The sequence below is a fragment of the Brassica napus genome, chromosome C4 (genome assembly GCF_020379485.1).
Source record: "Brassica napus cultivar Da-Ae chromosome C4, Da-Ae, whole genome shotgun sequence".
Classification (NCBI taxonomy): domain Eukaryota; kingdom Viridiplantae; phylum Streptophyta; class Magnoliopsida; order Brassicales; family Brassicaceae; genus Brassica; species Brassica napus.
The window spans coordinates 5,179,383-5,197,309 of NC_063447.1; the positions used below are offsets into that span (position 1 = coordinate 5,179,383).

Here is a 17,927-nt window from a genome sequence, read left to right on the forward strand (position 1 = left end):
AGATAAGTAATAAATTAGACAGTTTTATTCGTTTTAGGATATTTTATAAATGCAACTGAAAAAGATAAGCAAAAAAAAAGGGAGTTTAATTAATGAAGTAAGAACATTTTCAAATGGGTACTTCTGTTTTAATAATATAGATGATGTAAATGGATAGGACATATGAGTGAAGAAGTCTCAGTGAAAAACAAAATATCCGTTTAAAGTTTATATATTAATTATGTGAATTATTAAATTTAAAATCTTCTATAATAACCTTAAAATCTGATTTTTTTTTTCTTTATCCTAGAAAAGATAAATTTTCCTAATTTTAGAATACATACCGTACTCAGAATGTTGGTGTTTTTACTCGGGTACCGAAATTTAAGACACTTCCAGAATTAACATGATTTTTCTTGTATGAGTTCCTTCATTAAACCATTTCAAATGTATTTCCCTATTTTTACCTCTAAAATAGAGCATCTCTAAAATAGAGATGAGTTTCTCTCCAATGTATTTCTCTATTTTTGCTTCTATAAAGGAATATTCTCAAAAGATTCTATTTTAATTTTACAAAAGATACATTTTGTTTATAAAAATTGATAACTAACCCTATTTATTTTTAACTTTTAAAATATTTTCATAAACTTATGAACTTTTTTAAACTAAAGTTTTGTTAAAAGACTATTATGTAAATAAAAAATGTTATTATATTCCTACAAAAGCTGTATTTCTCTATAAATATAATTATTTTGGTTACAACTATAAAAATTTGAAAGTTAAAGGACTATTTTAAAAATAAAAAAGTATGACTCTATAATAAAGGAATGCTAATAGAGGAAAAAATAGCAATCTCTATTTTAGAGGTAGAAATAGAGATGGGATGGAACACTTTTACCTCTATTATAGCATATAGAGGTGAAAATAGCTAGGGATTAGATATGCTCTAGTGAAACTTCTTTGCTGTATTAGTTTGCATTTCATAAAAGGCTACTTTCTTGCTGTATTTTCTTTACTTTGTTCACCTTGTTGATTTAGTTTCTTATGCAGCCGTAGTTCTAGTACCAACCCGAGAGCTAGCTCTTCAGACAGCAAGGAGCTTTCTAAGTACTTGAAAATTTAGGTTATGGTACCAGTCCAGAGGGATGATATCATGCGTTTATATCAACCTGTCTATTTTATCGGAGAGAAGATCCTACATCGGAAATATGAAAGGGACTAGAATAATATATAAGGGATTTGAGTCAATAACTAATTGCCAATTGATTTTAATTTGGAAGTCCAATAAACTAGTCATGGTTTCAGAGTGGGTTCAATACCCTGACCCATTAATTCGGCCCAGATAGTGGTTCGATGATCCCATTAGCTGATGGCCCATAAAAGACTCAGTTCCGTCAAGATCGCTAGAAAATAAAACATGATCTCGGAGGGAGTATGATAGATTCTGCGAGATTAATAGTTATACGCACCATTACTTTGAAGGAGAGTATTGGAGAGAAAATTTCGCATCGAAAATATGAAAAGGACTAGAATAATATATAAGAGACTTGTGTCAATCCACTAATAGCCAATTGGTTTTAAGCTGAAAGCCTACGAAACTTATCACATTTACTTATTGTAACTCCTAGAAGAATATTAGATCTTACCAAAAAGGGTGTTTGTGTGATGTTGCTTCTTACGATTACAGAAAATACTCCATAAAATCTTTCACATGTTTTGTTTTTTACACACAATCACCAATATATAAACAAGACAGCAAACAAACAAAAACCAACTATAAAAAGTAACCGAACCACACAAAAAAAAATGTAGAGAGGAATTATCACAAACGAATGACCTGAGAAACAGATTTAATAAAAAGACTTAGAAACATCCACAAGTCGCCTTGGGTACTACACCAGTGGCTCTGTGCTTAGCAGCCGTTTCTTCAGCTTTGAGAAGCTCTTCTCCTTTTTTAGCTTCGACCATTGCTCTCTTCTCTTCTGCTTGCTTGTGAATCGCAGCCACTTTGTTCTTCATTTTCTCACCGTACACTGCTTTCTTCTTCTCTAGTTTCTCTTCAATCTTACTTAGTTGAGCTTCAGTGGCTGCTTTCTTGCTGTTCTCCCAAGCAAGCACATCAGATATCTTCTTTTGTGCCCTGTCCATTTTCATCATTAAGCTGATTATTATCTGGCATAAGTAGTATAATCATTGGGAGAAATTTTAAGGAAAGTTTACTTGTTCTCAGCCTTTGACTTCTCACTCTCTTCCCATGCTTTGATGAATGATGACTTCTTCTCCTTTTCCAAGTCTGCAAGTATCACATCTGTCCAAAAGTCACAACACATTTTACTGTTAAGTAACCAGAAAGAAGTCAAACATAAAGAGAACAAAAATGTTTATATAGCTCACCTCTATCGACCGAACCTTTCTTTGGTGTGGCCTCCTCAATGGGTTCTGCAAGAAGCTCACTTATTATAACACATTGTTAACGTAACCACTCTTAAACGTATAAAATAGCGCTTCAAATAATCAAGACTATAAACAGCTAATCTAATGTATATGATCATCAATTATAATTCGATTGCAAAAATAGGTTTGCTTTAGAAGCAAAGCAGAACACCACATTGGAGTTCAAGAATTTAACTTTTAGTTAAAAAAATGAATTAAAGATTTGACCATTGGGGCCAGTGAACTCTTGTAAAGATAGTAGATACTTTAAGAAAGAATTGGATTTTAAAATTGTTAAAAAAAGTTGATACTTAATTGTTATTTTCCAAGAGTTAGGCATCTTTAAAGTAACTAATCATGCATGAAAATTAAAGAAAAGTAAACCACTTTCTTAATTGCTAGCTGTCCACAACTAATTGCCATGATTCCCATATTCTTTTTTTTTGAACAAACAATCATATCTAATTAATAATGATTTATGTTCTTTCAAAAAATTAATTACCTAGGTGTAAATAATGCTATGAAGTTTTTTTTGAGATGTAAAGGCATCTCAATCCCTACTCTATTTTTTTCTCTAAAATGGAGTAAAAGTGAATATGGAGTAAGTAATGATCCAACCCAACTTCATATCTCACTCCATAATGAAATTTATAATCTATTTTTTGTTTGTTCATCAGAAATGGAGTAGAGTTGGAGCAATTTTACTCCATTTTCACTTTTGCTTCATTTTGGAGAAAAAAATGGAGTCTTAAGTTTGAGATGCTCGCGATATAAATTTATGAGATCTAATTTTGTAGCTTTTTTTTTTTTAATTAGCATGAGGTTATAGACCTAAACCAGTAATTCTTTGTGTCAGAAAAACAACATGTATTATTAGTTTGTGATATTATGGAGTAAATCTATCCCTTAATAATCGAAAACATGAATCAATCTTCATAAGTAGAGAATTATCATAAGGTTCATAACACACAAAGCACGTGTGAAAACATGGAAGCTTACTTTCGACGACGGCAAGAGCTTTGGACTCGTCGGGAGGTGGTGGAGTATGAATCTTCTCCTCTGCCACGTCTTTAGAAGCTTCCACCGGAACAGGAGTAGGTTCCTTCACCGGAGCTACAACCGCTGGAGATTCTACGTCGACTTTAGTCGTTTTTTGCTCCTCCGCCATTGCCTCTCAGCCGAAGAAGAACAAGAGCTGCCAACAAATGGTTTCTTTCTTCTCCTTCACAAAACAAAACAGAAAATAAAACAAAACAAATAAAATTCTGAGAGACTTTAGCCAACAAGGAAGAAGAGGCTTTTATGTGGTGGAGCGTACTCCCCGCGTTTAATATGTGGGAGACAGTTGTTTTACTTAGCCGTTGGATCTTGGTACCATGTGATCTTACGGCTGTAACGCTCTCTTACCCATTGGATGCAATGCATGTGATTAAACACTTCACTGCCGACAGGTAAAGTAGTTCAATGATTTGCCACGTAACTCAGTAGAATCATGTCACTGTTTTTGCTCATATTATCTTAAACCGATATTATCTTAGCTACTAGTAACTTTTTCGAAAAGTTGGAAATACAATCTGAACCTGAATTGATTTATGTATATTCAATTATCTGGATAGAATGTATTAAAATCAATATTTATTGGTTCAGTGAAAATAGTCTGGTGGACCAGAAGGTAGACATGGAGCTTCACCAAGTGGACACGCTAGAGACGGTTACAGAGGAATAGTTAAACCGGTTTAGACATGTGATGTATGGGGGCCCTTATTTATGACTTTCCTCGTTTTAGTTTAGACTTTCTGGCTGAGATGAGATGCAGACGCCTCGTTTTATCCTTATTGGGCTTTTGTGAATTTTAACAGCCCAATTACATAAAGTTTAAGAGAAGGTTGCAAGTCTGTTTTAGCAATAAGTAAATCCCCTGTATATTAATTGAGAAGCATTTTAAAAATTAAAACCTTAATTTTGCATTAATTAAAAAAAACCTCAAATCCTAGGTGGCACTCTAAATGCCTTCTAAATTTCATTTCAAAGAATTCTAGAGCATCTAATATAAAGTATAGTTTAATCTAATGGTGTCACATTATTTCATAATTATATAACACTAGAGAACATTATATTAACCTAAAATATAGGAAGTGTGTATTATTTCCTTAAATAAAAGCTACGGAATTACATAATATGATTTACATATATATGGTAATTAATGATTATGAATAATAAAGATTTGATAACAATTTTTGCATCCTTCTTCATTTTTGTTTAGTTTTATATTATTAAAAAAAATAAACAATCACATTAACCATTAAAAAAATAAACAATCACATTAACCTTATATAATATATAAGGTTTCCTCATTTTTGTAATTTAAAGTCATTTTAAACAAATTCAAAATATAACATATAAGAAAAAATCAAAATTTTTTATTATATGTTATATTTTGAATTTTTTAAAATGACTTTAAATTACAAAAATGAGGAAACCTTATATGTTATATATTTTTTTAAAACGACTTTAAAATACAAAAATGAGGACACCTTATATGTTATATTTTTCTTATATGTTATATTTTTTCTTATATGCTATATTTTGATTTTTTTAAAACGACTTTAAATTACAAAAATGTAAGTTTTCCTTAAGTATACGATTAAAACATTAAAATGACATGTATCAGTTCGATGGTTGATTTGAAAGCTTTTAAAACCATATGTAAGATAAAAGTCAAAATAATTCAACTGTCAAAACAATACTGTTCACTTTTTCAAGAATGTGTTCGAGGGAAAAAATAAGGTTTTTATGTCATAATTTGTTCAATGTCCACTAGAGAAAATTATATTAACCTAAAATATAAGAAGTGTGTATTCTTTCCCTAAAATAACGCTACGAAATTACCTAATATGATTTACATATATATGACAATTAATGATTATGAATAATAAAGATTTGATAACAATTTTTGCATCTTTCTCCTTTTTTTTAATTTTATATTATTAAAAAAATAAACAATCACATTAACCATATAATTAAAAAATTAGATTTTTTCTTATATGTTATATTTAAATTTTTTTTAAAATGACTTTGAATTAAAAAAAGGAAAAACCTTATATGTTATTTTTTTAAACGACTTTAAAATACAAAAATGAGGACACCTTATATGTTATATTTTTCTTATATGTTAGATTTTTTCTTATATGTTATATTTTAAATTTTTTTAAAACGAATTTAAATTACAAAAATGTAAGTTTTCCTTAAGTATACGACTAAAAACATTAAAATGACATGTATCAATTTGATGGTTGATTTGAAAGCTTTCAAAACCATATGGAAGATAAAAGTCAAAATAATTCAACTGTGAAAACAATACTGTTCATTTTTTTAAAGAATGTGTTTGATAGAAAAAATAAGGTTTTTATGTCATAATTTGTTTAATGTCCAATCCGATCAACCTATGATGTGTTAATTATAGTTTTGTTCCATTATTTTTAATAAAAATTGATCCGATCCATCGAAAAGAAATTATATAATAACAACAAAAAATATTTTATATATATAAATAAAATGATCAAATATATAAAAGAAACTATCGATAATATATACAAATAAACTCACCCTGCGCAAGGCGTATGTCTTATCCTAGTACAATATATAGCATAAGATTAACGTCATTTAACTATTTGAGGGTTCTCAATCTCAACATATATTTGAACAGCCAGGGGAAGATGTATAAGTGTAAAATTAGTTAGGGCTAGGCACGGATAGTTTTTGGAAATATTTATGATTTGGTTCGTATGTTACAGATATCAAAATTTTCGATTTGTTTTGCTCCGAAAAATACGGATATTCGGAAAATATGTAGATATTTGCTGATACGTACAAATATATCTTTCGTTTTAGTTAATACAAATGACCTAGAAAAAATCGAGACAAATTTGGTCTTTAAAATATTTTTACATGGTATATAAAATAAAAAATAAAAGAAGCCGTTAAATTATATGTTTGTAAAATTTAAAATTTGTTATAAGAAAGACAAACTTAAAAAAAAAAGTTATAGATATCATAATTTTTTATAATATTTTTATAAGTAATAATGTGAATAAAATTTATTAAGTCATACGTTAAAATAACAATTATATAAACTCATACATTTAATCAATATATATATGTATTTATATAGTTGTAGGAGCGGAGCGGATATCCGGTTCTTAAAATTTTAGTATTTGTGATTTGTTTCGTTTTTAATGGATATTGATTTTTAGTATTTGTTTTGCTTTGAAACTTTATGGATATCAGGATTTTTTGGATCGAATCGAAGCAAATTACGGATCCAATCAGATCCTTAAAATTAGTATAGAGCATATATACAACATGGAGTTATTTAACCATTATTACTCTGTATCATGAGTGGTCGAATATGGACTGTCATGTCACTGTATGGCTAACGTTTTCGGATTCGTTTTCTATGACATAAAGCATTAATAATAAACTTTCTCAAATAGGGTTTTAACTAATTGAATCCGTAATGTTCCTTTTATTTTTTAGTAACACACATTTAAGATTTTCATATAAACTCAACGATTACAAGAGAGGATTATTTGGGAAATAAATTGATATCATATGTCATTGTCTTCATATGATAGGTTCACATAACCAATTTCTCCTACTAAATATTATGTTTTTAATATTCAGAAAACATACACCATAAGTAACGAACTTCATTAACACAAAAAGCTGTGACTGGTGTTGAACAAAACGTGAAACAAGATTCAAATTGTAACAACCCGTCCCGTGGGACCCAGGCTCACAGCGCTGCAGCGCACCGACCCCAACCCCTCCGTTATGGGAACTACCTGCCCCATAATTAGGTTGTTGGTGAGATTCGAACCCCCGACCTCACCCTTTAACAGCCTTCCCACAAGACAAGCTGTCACCAATTGATCTGATCAATTGGTGACAGCTTGTCTTGTGGGAAGGCTGTTAAAGGGTGAGGTCGGGGGTTCGAATCTCACCAACAACCTAATTATGGGGCAGGTAGTTCCCATAACGGAGGGGTTGGGGTCGGTGCGCTGCAGCGCTGTGAGCCTGGGTCCCACGGGGCGGGTTGTTACATAAAAGCTGTCACCAATTGATCTGCAGATCAATTGGTGACAGCTTGTCTTGTGGGAAGGCTGTTAAAGGGTGAGGTCGGGGGTTCGAATCTCACCAACAACCTAATTATGGGGCAGGTAGTTCCCATAATGGAGGGGTTGGGGTCGGTGCGCTGCAGCGCTGTGAGCCTGGGTCCCACGGGGCGGGTTGGTACACAAATCCTCGTGGAAAAGCACAGATCAAAAGTCAAAACGAAAGCTTTGGTGGTCTCCCATCGCTTCTCCAGCTAAGGTTCTCGTTTTCTTCTCTTGTGTTGAATGTTCGTGCGCATATAAGCTGAGCAGAGGAAGGTAGATACGAGTCATGGTTCAACGGAAAAGCACTAAGAGGAATAACAGCGATACTCAAACGAATCACGTCTTTATTAAAACGGTATCGTATCAAGGAAAACGCATCGCAAAAGCTACTCTGCTCCTAGTCTTTTCTATCTTCATATCTTCTGGTCTCTTAAGATTCTTGGGTTGTTTCGATTTCGTGAGTGTCAAAAATCTAAAAGCACCTTAAACATTTTCAGTGATCTTGAGCGTGTTATATAGTATAATCATGATCTCTCTGTGTTCCTCTTCAGACAACACTTGCAGGTCTGAAGCAAGTAACAACAACAATCATTAAACCACCAATCAAAACGCTCCACAGATTCCCGCGCCAATGCGGCGTCGTACAAAACCAAACACAGCCAGTTTTCGAACTCAGAAACAGCCATTCACGACCATCCACGTGTCCTTCTTATTTCCGTTGGATCCACGAGGATCTACGGCCGTGGAGAGAGACAGGCGTAACGAGAGGGATGCTCGAAAAAGCACGGAGAAAGGCCCATTTCAGGGTTATAATCATAGACGGGAGAGTGTACGTTAAGAAGTATAGAAGAGCGATCGAGACACGAGATACTTTTACTCTGTGGGGCATCGTACAGTTACTACAGTGGTACCCAGGGAGATTACCGGATCTGGAGCTCTTGTTCGACGCAGATGATAGACCAACCGTCCGATCAAGTGACTATAGAGGTCAACAACACCCGGCCCCACCTCCAGTGTTCCGTTATTGCTCTAATGACGCCAACTTGGACATCGTCTTCCCTGATTGGTCCTTCTGGGGCTGGTAAAATCAGAATAATAATAACTCGTTGTTTAATTGGGCTTGTTTAACTAACTGGGCTTTTACTGTTATTGGGCCAGGGCTGAGCTTAATATCAAGCCTTGGGCTAAATCGCTGGTGGCGATAGAAGAAGGGAACAAGATGACGCAATGGGAAGACCGCGTGCCGTACGCTTACTGGAGAGGAAATCCTAACGTGGCCCGCACGAGGAGAGACCTTCTTAGATGCAATGTCTCAGACCAAGGAGATTGGAACACTCGTCTCTACATCAATGTCTGGTCTATTCAAAATCTCCCTTTTTCCATATAAAACATTTTCAAATCTACATCAATAATACATTTTTAATCATTTTAAAGGATTGGGCTACAGAATTCAAAGAAGGCTTCAAGAACTCAAACCTAGAGAACCAATACACTCACAGGTTAAACTTTTTAGTCATTTGTTTATTTGCTTTTGGGAATATATATATATAATTTTCATATTATTTTTGGAATAGGTACAAGATTTATATAGAAGGATGGGCATGGTCAGTGAGTGAGAAGTATATAATGGCATGTGACTCAATGACATTATATGTGAGACCAACGTACTATGATTTTCTTATACGAGGAATGGTACCATTACAACATTATTGGCCAATCAGAGACCTTGGTAAGTGTAGATCCCTCAAACACGCTGTACATTGGGGGAATACTCATTTAGACCAGGTTTGTAATTTTATTAGAACCCGGAAGTTTTGTTTTGTGACAAGTTAACCCACTGATTTTGGTGTTTAATTGACAGGCACGTAAGATAGGGGAAGAAGGGAGTAGATATATAAGAGAGGAGGTGAACATGGAATATGTGTATGATTACATGTTCCATTTGATGAACGAGTATGCCAAGCTTTTGAAGTTTAAGCCGGAGATTCCTTTGGGAGCAAAGGAGATTACAACGGATAGTATGGGATGTCCAGCGAAGGGACGGTGGAGAGATTTCATGGCGGAGTCGATGGTGATGTCTCCTAGTGAAGTGTCTCCTTGTGAAATGCCTCTTCCTTATAGCACTCTGGAGTTAAAAGAAGTTCTTGAGAGGAAAGCTAATTTGACTCGCCAAGTTGAGGTTTGGGAAGATCAATACTATCGTAATTTGACAAATGCCAAGCATTGACCAACGAGGCTCTTGTTTTACAAGATACTGATTTGTTGTGTTCATATTAAAATTAGCAAAAGAAACGAGTAATTTTTACCTACCAATATATTAAATCTGTTAAAATGAAATTCAGTAATTAATGAGTTTTACCACGATATAAAGATTGGACCATGTTTTAGTTTGAATGGTTCCATCAATTTATGTACCTCAATTCAGTAATGCTCTTAAAATAGTAATTGTATAAACATAACGTGTCAACTTGCATGTATATTAAAAAAAAACTAATGACATGTATTTTTTTTATTAAATGACATAATTTGCAAATTTGCAGCTTAAAATCCATCCAAGTCAAGTATGCACAATCGTAGCTTCTTGTAAAATCGATTACTTATAAGAAAAAAGCTTCTGTCATAAATAATGATGTGAAAATCATAATTAAAAGAAATCATTGTTCACACTCCTTTTCATACCAACAAGTGATGTCTTAATACATATCTTGCTCTTTTTAGAGTTTGCTTTATTATCTTGGATGAATTAAACATATAATATCTATGAATCCTCAACATAAAAACTTTATCTCGAGTTTAAGTTCTAAAGTAACCAAGTCATGTATCACGACAACTATCTTCAGCATCGTCTTCTTCATCATCCTCCATGGAGTTTCTGTAGGCTGGATGGATTTGGTACTTCTTTAGTGGTATAGGAGCTCCAGCTGGAGTGCCCGCCTCTGGGTTTGAGCCTTGGCCACTGCGAAATTTACATGTGGGCTGCAGCATCCGAGACCGAAGACCGTTACACGGTGAGCCACATGGTGACGCCCTGGAAGCGTCCATGCTCACTTCGGTCTCTAGTCTGGACCACCTCGGTGGGGCCAGGATACTCGGTTAGCAAAAAAAAAGATTTGGTACTTGCATATTATGACAACCTAAGCGTTATAGTATATATCAAATAGCTCTTTTTGAAAATATATTATTTTCTTTTATAGTTGTTATTGGCTGGAGGTAGAATCAAATTGACACCAATATTCACAAGAAACACTTTCTTCACTATTCCCAAGAAAACACTTACTATACCATTCAACTTCACATTGCAATGCACTCTAGACAAGAACATAACAACACAGACGTGTCCTGCAAGCTACCCGGAGAAATGGAACCCTAAAGACGATCCAGAAACTTGTCCAGATTACTTCAGGTGGATCCACAAGGATCTTGAACCATGGCGTGAGACAGGAATCACTAGAGAGACGCTAGAAAGAGCTCGTGATAAAGCTCACTTCAGACTAATCATAAAAGGTGGAAGAGTGTATGTGCATCGAAACATGAGATCGTTCCAGACAAGAGATGTTTTCATCACAATATGGGGAATCTTGCAGCTTCTAAGGATGTATCCTGGTCAAGTCCCTGATCTTGAGCTTCTCTTCCAGTGCCATGACCTTCTTCAAATATGGAGAAGAGACTATAGGCCAAGACGAGGAGTCAATGTAACGTGGCCACCTCCTCCAGTCTTCCATTACTGTGGCCATGACGGTGCTTTTAACATCGTCTTCCCTGATTGGAGCTTCTGGGGGTGGTAAACAATTTATCCACTTCTCTTTATATACAACTCACATACATAGCCATTGATTATGATAGGATTAGTCTTTTTTTTGTTTGGTAAGATTTATCACGCCACTAATTATGGTTAGGCCGGAGATTAACATAAAGGAGTGGAACAAACTTTCGAAGGCGATAAGTGAAGGGATAAAGAAGGTGAAATGGAAAGAGAGAAAACCTTATGCATATTGGAAAGGGAATCCTGGAGTTGCTAGGATTAGAAGAGACCTCATGAGATATCATGATCCCATGATTCATCTCATTCATCAGGTATATATATATAATGGGTTAGCATTTGTTCTATGATGATGAATGGAATGAACATGTTTTTGCAGAATTGGATTTAGGACTTCAAATCTAGCAGATCAATGCACCCACAGGTTTTTATTAATATTTTTAATTACTAAGTTCTTCGTGAGTTAAAATTTGATTAATCAAAATTTAATATAGATCGTGATTTAATATAAGGTACAAGATTTATATAGAAGGAAGGGCTTGGTCAGTGAGCGAGAAGTATATATTAGCTTGTGACAGTATGTCACTTCTCATAAAACCTTTTTACTTTGACTTCATCACTAGAAGTTTAGTTCCCATGGAACATTATTGGCCTATTTTAGACTTCATAAAAAATGCAATGACATCATCTTTGCCGTCCAATGGGGCAACAACAATACCAAAAAGGTAGTAACAATATAACATAAACCAGTCAAGTCATTTTTTGAAACTGATTATGGGTGTTATATGATCTTCACTTATTTTACAGGCAAAAACTATAGGGAGAAATGGAAGTGGATATGTACTTAAGAATCTACAAATGAAACATGTGTATGATTATATGTTTCATATATTGCAAAGCTATGGGAAGTTGATGAAGATGAATGTAGAAGTGCCTGAAGGAGCTAAGGAAGTGTGTCCAGAGACAATGGCGTGTCCAGTTAAGGGAGGTCGAATGAGACAATATATGGACGACTCATTGATTATGTCTCCGAGCAGTAAGGGCTCTTGTGAGATGCCTCCACCTTTTGAAGAAGATGAGCTCAAGAAGTTTTTAGAAAAGAAAAAAAAAAGTGTTGAGAAAGAAGTGGAGAAGTGGACTAATGAGTACTGGGAGGAACAAAAGAAGTCTCTTCAACACTGAGTTTTGTATATACACATACACTTTCCCCTAATCAGTACTACTTAATTGAGTATGTATTATACAAAAAAAAAAAAAAATAACAAGTTAATTGTCAAAACATTACAATAACGACCCATTGATGTGATAAAATGTAACCTCTCAAAGCCTTTGAGATTCTTTTCCACATCAGGAATCCAACGTTAATGTACCATGTAATATATGACAGTGTTTATAATGCAATGCTGAATTTGAACATTAGAAACAATTAAAGTCATACATAGAAGTTCTAAACCTACAAGAAGAATAAAAAAAACAGAGGATAGCTTTAAACTGATTTCTTCAAAATGAATTGACAAAGATAAAAAAATGAAGAAAAGTTTACATACAAGTGAAAACAAAACATATTTATTCTCAATTGTCTAGCTCCATAGCTTGAGCAGCTTTAGCTTTAGCAGCAGGAGTCAACTTAGTCTTCAACTTCTTCTTGCCAACTGAGAATCCACCTTTCTTCTTCTTACCACTACCATCAACCTTTTCACACCAAAATCAACCAACAACAGATACCATAAGCTAACTCTAAGCTTCAGACAAGATTTCAAAACATATATGAACTAAAAATTGGACATAATAAGCGATAAAGAGACAGAGAAAAAGGTGTTTTACTTTCATCTTGTTCTTGTTGGCCTGAAGCTTCTTAATTTTCTTATCCTGTAGTTCTTTCTCCTCTGCAAATCGGAAATTTAGTTGAGAACGTAGATAGACACATGCGTATTTGTACTGATAGATTGATCAAAAAGAAACGTACTTTGGAGATTGTACTCGTGTTGCTTCTTTCTCTTGGCTAAGTTATTCTTCTTCGACATTCTTTCTCTTACTTCCAATCAAACCTCTGCTTCTCAGGCTCGAACCAGAGGCGCCTTCTATATAAAACCCTAGAGATTTAAACAAGAGCGAGACAACTACACGATGATGGGAGGAGAGTACGGAACTTTATGGGCTTTGATATATTAACGTATACAACATAGGCCCATTAAACTATAACAAAGCACATAAGTTACAAAATGAGCCCACTAAACTAAAACAAAGCGCATAAGCCTCAACATATAAGCCCACTAATCCTTCAAAAGCTGAGAAGTCAAGAACGCTGTCGTTTAGCCTTTCGCACGAGGCATAACTGTTCCAACGACCTTCTTCCACTTCTGCAAATTTTGCATGTGTCTGAATGTCAGTCCATTATTAACTCCATCGAGCAATGATAATAAATCTCAAAATATGGAAGTAACAAATATGTATTAATAAGTACTATGGCTAACAAAGATCAGATGATATAGCCAAAGCCACATGAAGCTTTTTAGTAATGTATCTTTCTCTTAATTTTTTAATAAATAAAATTTACAAGAAATATGCTAAACTACTAGAATTAACAACATTGACAGTAGATAATCTTAGCTCATCTTTTTTTTTTTTTATTATGAGACAAACTAAACTCTACACCTGTTGATGATGATCCATTACAGCTTCCCCTGTAGCAGAGACAGAGAGAGAGATTACAATTTTTCAGAGACTTGAAACAATAATGATGGGTGATGGGAATGTGATTTATCTTTAACTTACCATGAAGTTTTTTAACAAACCGATCGAACTCAACAAGGTTATGTCCTTCCATAAGAGCAGGAACGAGCCTACTGTATGCAAACGATGACAAATGCCTTCTATCTGGATCGTTTGGAAACTTGACACTCTCCAACATTTTGTTAAACCCAACTCTATCATGGCAAGGAAGCGAGTTCTCTCTAGCTATCGGCGTATCCGTATCCCACGCAGCGTTTAACACCTGCAAATATATAAGAGGTGTCAAGAGATGGAAACAAAAGCTTAAAACAGATTTTTTTTTTCTTATTCTTTACCTGCCAAGCAACTGCCTCAGGCTCTCCTAATGCTGCTGAGAAATCATCAGGACGGTTCAGAACTTGCACTTCTCCAGACACAAAACTTAAAGCGGCGCCATGCTTCTTCAGCGTAGACGCAATCTCAGTGTAACCATCTCGGTTGCTCGGGTTGTAGAACCCAGCGGTTAGCTCAGCTGCGTGGCTTGCTGTTCTGTACCACCAGTGAACATCTGGGAGCTGTGTTTTACAAAACTCAATTATGATTAAAATAAAAAAAAAAAGAGTCTTAAAATGGGATTTAGACAAAGTATAAATCAATAAATTCACCTTGGCGGCGATGCAGCTAGTGTCAAAGACTAGTTTAGCGAGGGAGAGGACTTTGTCAGCGTGGTCTATCAAAAACTGTGAATACCATTTTAGAAAGAATCTCCCGTAGAGTCCATCGTAGTCACCTCCATCGCAGAAGAAACCGGTTCCCTGCGGTTGGGAGTTGTAGGAGCCGGCGTTCTCTGGGCCTCGAGCCCAAAACGGATGCCCTCTTGATTCTGCTGCTTTCCTCACGCTCTTCAGGAGATACTTGTCATAACACTGTACCAGTGCAATGGAATGAACATTACGTTGAAGTGGAAGTAAGCTAGCTGTGAGGCTTGGCTGTCTCAAGAATATTTAGTCCTAAAAACCGGCCTAGGCGGCAAATCGGTCATAAACAAAACAATTTTCTTAGAATCTGATTTATACGAGTCAAATCGGTTTAAATCGATCTAAATGTGTTCAATTAAGTAATAGTGTTAATATAATCCACAAATTTGTCTAATTTTTTTGTTTTGTTTTGTATATATAATTTTGATAATTTATCAAAATAATTTTATAATTAAATCTAAAATTATATAGTGTAGAATATAAATAAAATAAATCAATAATTTGTTAACTACTAGGCCTCGAATAATCCGCCTAATTGTTAGTCCTCTTTATGTGCCTAGTTACCGCCTAACGATTTCTTGAAGATTGTTTAAAACTGATGAAAGGAAAGATACCTGAAACTCTCCAACACCTGGATAACGCCACCCATGCTTTATGGGACAAGAAGGATACCGTAGCTCTCCACAAGGGCCTAGTCCAATTTCAACCATAGATATGACACCATCCTCTACGAACTCGGCAAGTTCTATCCGGAAACTTCTCATGTAATCAAAGTACACCTAAAAGCATGTAGAAAGTCATTAGGTGTTCAAGAATCCACTGACAGATAGAGACAAAAGTATACCTCAAGTGCAGTTCTGCCTCTTAGAACACGTTCCTTGTCTATACCCCAAGAAAGACACTCAGGGTTTCGTCTACCCTCTCTATCAGTGAAATAAATGTCAGGATTGGTTCTCCCTATCTCTGCCACCCAATGAGGAAGTGGAATGCAGACATCATCACCAACATTACCTCCACATTCATGAAAGGACATCAGAACCTAACAAGAAGGAAAGAAAGAAAGTGAGATGCTGATACAATAACGCAACAACAAGCAGACATAAAGACATAAAGACAGAGACCTGTATCTTAAGATTAAGATCACGGACTATCTGAAAAAGCTGCCTATAACCATTCCAGTTATATTCCTGAGGTGAATGACACTCAGCTATCCCCCACCAGCAATCCACTTTAACTCCATCTACCTGGATTGACTTCAATATCCTCAAGTGCTTTAGCAGTCCGTCTCTATCAGCCAGTTCACACTTCATGTTGATAACCCCTAGCTGTTGACGTGGAGAAGGAGATTTAATCAGTAAGGAGAAAGTTCAGGATAAGTAAAGGATAAAGATTCAAAGTTGCTTACTGGTAACATAACATAAACCGGAACATAAGGTGTACCAGAGAAGTCCTGCTCTGTCATATTTGGAGGGATCTCAAGAATCTACCAAACACAAACAAAGAGAGTCATCAGAGTTCAAGTTTCTATTTTCTATGTAATAGCGCAGTGTGTTTTACCTGTTTAGAGTTGATAACATCGACCGAACAACCAATAAGCCCATCAGCCTTGTTTAAACTGCCAACCAGTTCTGAAGATTGTACATCATACGGCGATGGAGTAGGTGCGAAAACACCTTTCATACGGCACGTGTTGAGCTCCGTTGGACTTCTATGCCCAGATAACGAACCTCCTCTAAGTGCAGGAGGTGAAGATTGATGTGAAGCTGATGAACCAGCAACAACCGCAGGAGGCTTTGTCCCCTAAACACAACGAAAAACGATTTAGCATCTGCTTGCAAATGGATTACAAACATTACTAAACATCACTGACCTGAGACTTGGATGGGAAAGTAGTTCCATCAGGGAGAACAACCCACCCAGCTTCTCTCGCCAAAGCGGCGATAACATCGTTGATATCAGCTCTCACTCTAAGATTATAGTTCCCATGCCTTCTTAACCCGCCTAGGATCCTTGCGGTTATAGCTCTCCGATGCCTCTCTCTCAGCTTAGTCCTTTCCTTCTCTTCAACCGGTCTGCTCCTGCGGCTTCCCCCAGGAGTGTCGACTTGGTCTTGCATTGTCTGCTGAAACATAAACTCGTCGTTACTACTCCCTGAAGCCGCGTGTGCTCCTCTGTTTCCGTCATCTTCCTCCTTCACGTCCGCATCCATCTCTTCTTCTTCTTCATCCTCTTCGCTGGTTCCAAGCAACTTCTGCATATCTGTTACCATAACTTAAAAGCCTTGCTCCTCAAGAATGGTCTATTGGTGTAAAGTTTCGATCTTTTGAATACTCCACGTGTACGTATGCCTACTGGACGATGAATCAGCAAAGTGTTCCTAAACTCATCACAAAGCCTACAAGACAAAAATTAATATCAGCATTTTCATAAAGTCGAAAACTTTGTGAGGAAAAAAAACAAAAAAAAAAAAACAGAGTTTTAGTGTTCTGTTCATGGGAAATTTCAATTTTCAGACATAAGCACAACATCTGTCCTAAGAGAGTAAGTTTCTAGCTCAATTCTCTCGAAAATGGTCCGAATGCGAGGAAAGTCTCGGTCTTTCTGGGAAAATCGATGGCTAATACTAAAAAAGACTCTAACTTTAGGAGCCGATCGACAATTTTACGGACCTGTTGGTGTTCACGGGAGAGGATAAGAAGACGGTGGATCTCGCCGGCGGGGTGAAAAAGGGCGGATCCGGGAAGGCGCGTGGAGGAGCGTGAGGCGTGAAATTGGAAAAGACGAGGTTTCACGCGTGTGGAGCGACTCGAGCGTGTCTGGGAGAAAGGAGGTGTGTGTGAAGCCTAAGGCTTGGCACGAACTAGGCGTGTGTGTGTGTGTGTGTGTGTGTGTGTGTGAGGGTGTGGAAGAGAGGAGAGACGGGGGGGCTCATTAATCGTGTGAAGGGGGGAGGCACGTGCCGACACCACCGTCACGAGATTTCGATGCTCTTCTGCGGCACAGAAGGCTCTCCTGGTTCAGTCACGTGACTTGCCTGACCCGGTCACAGTTCTCGTGATGTGATAGTCTAGTATTGTAGTTTTCACACAGTATCGATAAACTACGCGCTGTTTTATCATGTTTGAC

At 35.9% G+C, this 17,927-nt stretch overlaps 5 protein-coding genes across 5 annotated transcripts; 2 read left to right on the forward strand and 3 right to left on the reverse strand.

Moving 5' to 3' along the window:
- Positions 1-1,660: 1,660 nt before the first annotated feature.
- On the reverse strand, positions 1,661-3,730 carry LOC106450942 (remorin). Its single transcript, XM_013892769.3, has 4 exons — positions 3,412-3,730; positions 2,374-2,418; positions 2,200-2,287; positions 1,661-2,119 (listed from the first exon to the last, which is right to left on the reverse strand). Exons 1-4 carry the CDS (start codon positions 3,578-3,580, stop codon positions 1,843-1,845), a joined length of 579 nt encoding a protein of 192 aa, XP_013748223.1. The 5' UTR covers positions 3,581-3,730; the 3' UTR covers positions 1,661-1,842.
- A 3,621-nt stretch (positions 3,731-7,351) lies between these two features.
- Positions 7,352-9,932, forward strand: LOC106454607 (O-glucosyltransferase rumi homolog). The gene is made up of 6 exons (XM_013896722.3): positions 7,352-8,028; positions 8,123-8,652; positions 8,730-8,922; positions 9,006-9,070; positions 9,146-9,356; positions 9,433-9,932. Exons 1-6 carry the CDS (start codon positions 7,858-7,860, stop codon positions 9,796-9,798), a joined length of 1,536 nt encoding a protein of 511 aa, XP_013752176.2. The 5' UTR covers positions 7,352-7,857; the 3' UTR covers positions 9,799-9,932.
- Positions 9,933-10,155: 223 nt separating this feature from the next.
- LOC125585056 (protein O-glucosyltransferase 1) lies at positions 10,156-12,587 on the forward strand. The gene is given in 6 exon segments (XM_048753405.1): positions 10,156-10,463; positions 10,766-11,352; positions 11,468-11,755; positions 11,844-11,988; positions 11,991-12,056; positions 12,139-12,587. Coding segments are annotated over 6 exon segments (1,593 nt in total). The 5' UTR covers positions 10,156-10,331; the 3' UTR covers positions 12,514-12,587.
- A 133-nt stretch (positions 12,588-12,720) lies between these two features.
- On the reverse strand, positions 12,721-13,576 carry LOC106454625. The gene is made up of 3 exons (XM_013896735.3): positions 13,298-13,576; positions 13,156-13,217; positions 12,721-13,023 (listed from the first exon to the last, which is right to left on the reverse strand). The coding sequence occupies exons 1-3, from the start codon at positions 13,353-13,355 to the stop codon at positions 12,904-12,906; spliced, it is 240 nt and encodes a 79-aa protein (XP_013752189.2). The 5' UTR covers positions 13,356-13,576; the 3' UTR covers positions 12,721-12,903.
- A 189-nt stretch (positions 13,577-13,765) lies between these two features.
- Positions 13,766-17,731, reverse strand: LOC106450941 (beta-amylase 7). Its single transcript, XM_013892768.3, has 11 exons — positions 17,471-17,731; positions 16,672-17,196; positions 16,359-16,601; positions 16,207-16,284; positions 15,923-16,126; positions 15,646-15,840; positions 15,416-15,580; positions 14,709-14,969; positions 14,400-14,618; positions 14,107-14,326; positions 13,766-14,015 (listed from the first exon to the last, which is right to left on the reverse strand). Exons 2-11 carry the CDS (start codon positions 17,068-17,070, stop codon positions 13,981-13,983), a joined length of 2,019 nt encoding a protein of 672 aa, XP_013748222.2. The 5' UTR covers positions 17,071-17,196; positions 17,471-17,731; the 3' UTR covers positions 13,766-13,980.
- Between the last annotated feature and the right edge of the window lie 196 nt (positions 17,732-17,927).

Excerpts from the sequence above, each read along its gene's own strand:
- LOC106450942 (XM_013892769.3), bottom strand. The coding sequence starts at position 3,580 with ATGGCGGAGGAGCAAAAAACGACTAAAGTCGACGTAGAATCTCCAGCG. Across the intron at positions 2,288-2,373 it reads GAAAGGTTCGGTCGATAGAG|ATGTGATACTTGCAGACTTG; the intron begins GTGAGCTATATA and ends ACTTTTGGACAG. Across the intron at positions 2,120-2,199 it reads AAGTCAAAGGCTGAGAACAA|GGCACAAAAGAAGATATCTG; the intron begins GTAAACTTTCCT and ends GAAAATGGACAG.
- LOC106454607 (XM_013896722.3), top strand. The coding sequence starts at position 7,858 with ATGGTTCAACGGAAAAGCACTAAGAGGAATAACAGCGATACTCAAACG. Across the intron at positions 8,029-8,122 it reads TCTTGGGTTGTTTCGATTTC|ACAACACTTGCAGGTCTGAA; the intron begins GTGAGTGTCAAA and ends GTTCCTCTTCAG. Across the intron at positions 8,923-9,005 it reads ACACTCGTCTCTACATCAAT|GATTGGGCTACAGAATTCAA; the intron begins GTCTGGTCTATT and ends ATCATTTTAAAG.
- LOC106454625 (XM_013896735.3), bottom strand. The coding sequence starts at position 13,355 with ATGTCGAAGAAGAATAACTTAGCCAAGAGAAAGAAGCAACACGAGTAC. Across the intron at positions 13,218-13,297 it reads ACACGAGTACAATCTCCAAA|AGGAGAAAGAACTACAGGAT; the intron begins GTACGTTTCTTT and ends TCCGATTTGCAG. Across the intron at positions 13,024-13,155 it reads CCAACAAGAACAAGATGAAA|GTTGATGGTAGTGGTAAGAA; the intron begins GTAAAACACCTT and ends TGGTGTGAAAAG.
- LOC106450941 (XM_013892768.3), bottom strand. The coding sequence starts at position 17,070 with ATGGTAACAGATATGCAGAAGTTGCTTGGAACCAGCGAAGAGGATGAA. Across the intron at positions 15,581-15,645 it reads GAGGCAGAACTGCACTTGAG|GTGTACTTTGATTACATGAG; the intron begins GTATACTTTTGT and ends ACATGCTTTTAG. Across the intron at positions 14,327-14,399 it reads CTGAGGCAGTTGCTTGGCAG|GTGTTAAACGCTGCGTGGGA; the intron begins GTAAAGAATAAG and ends ATATATTTGCAG.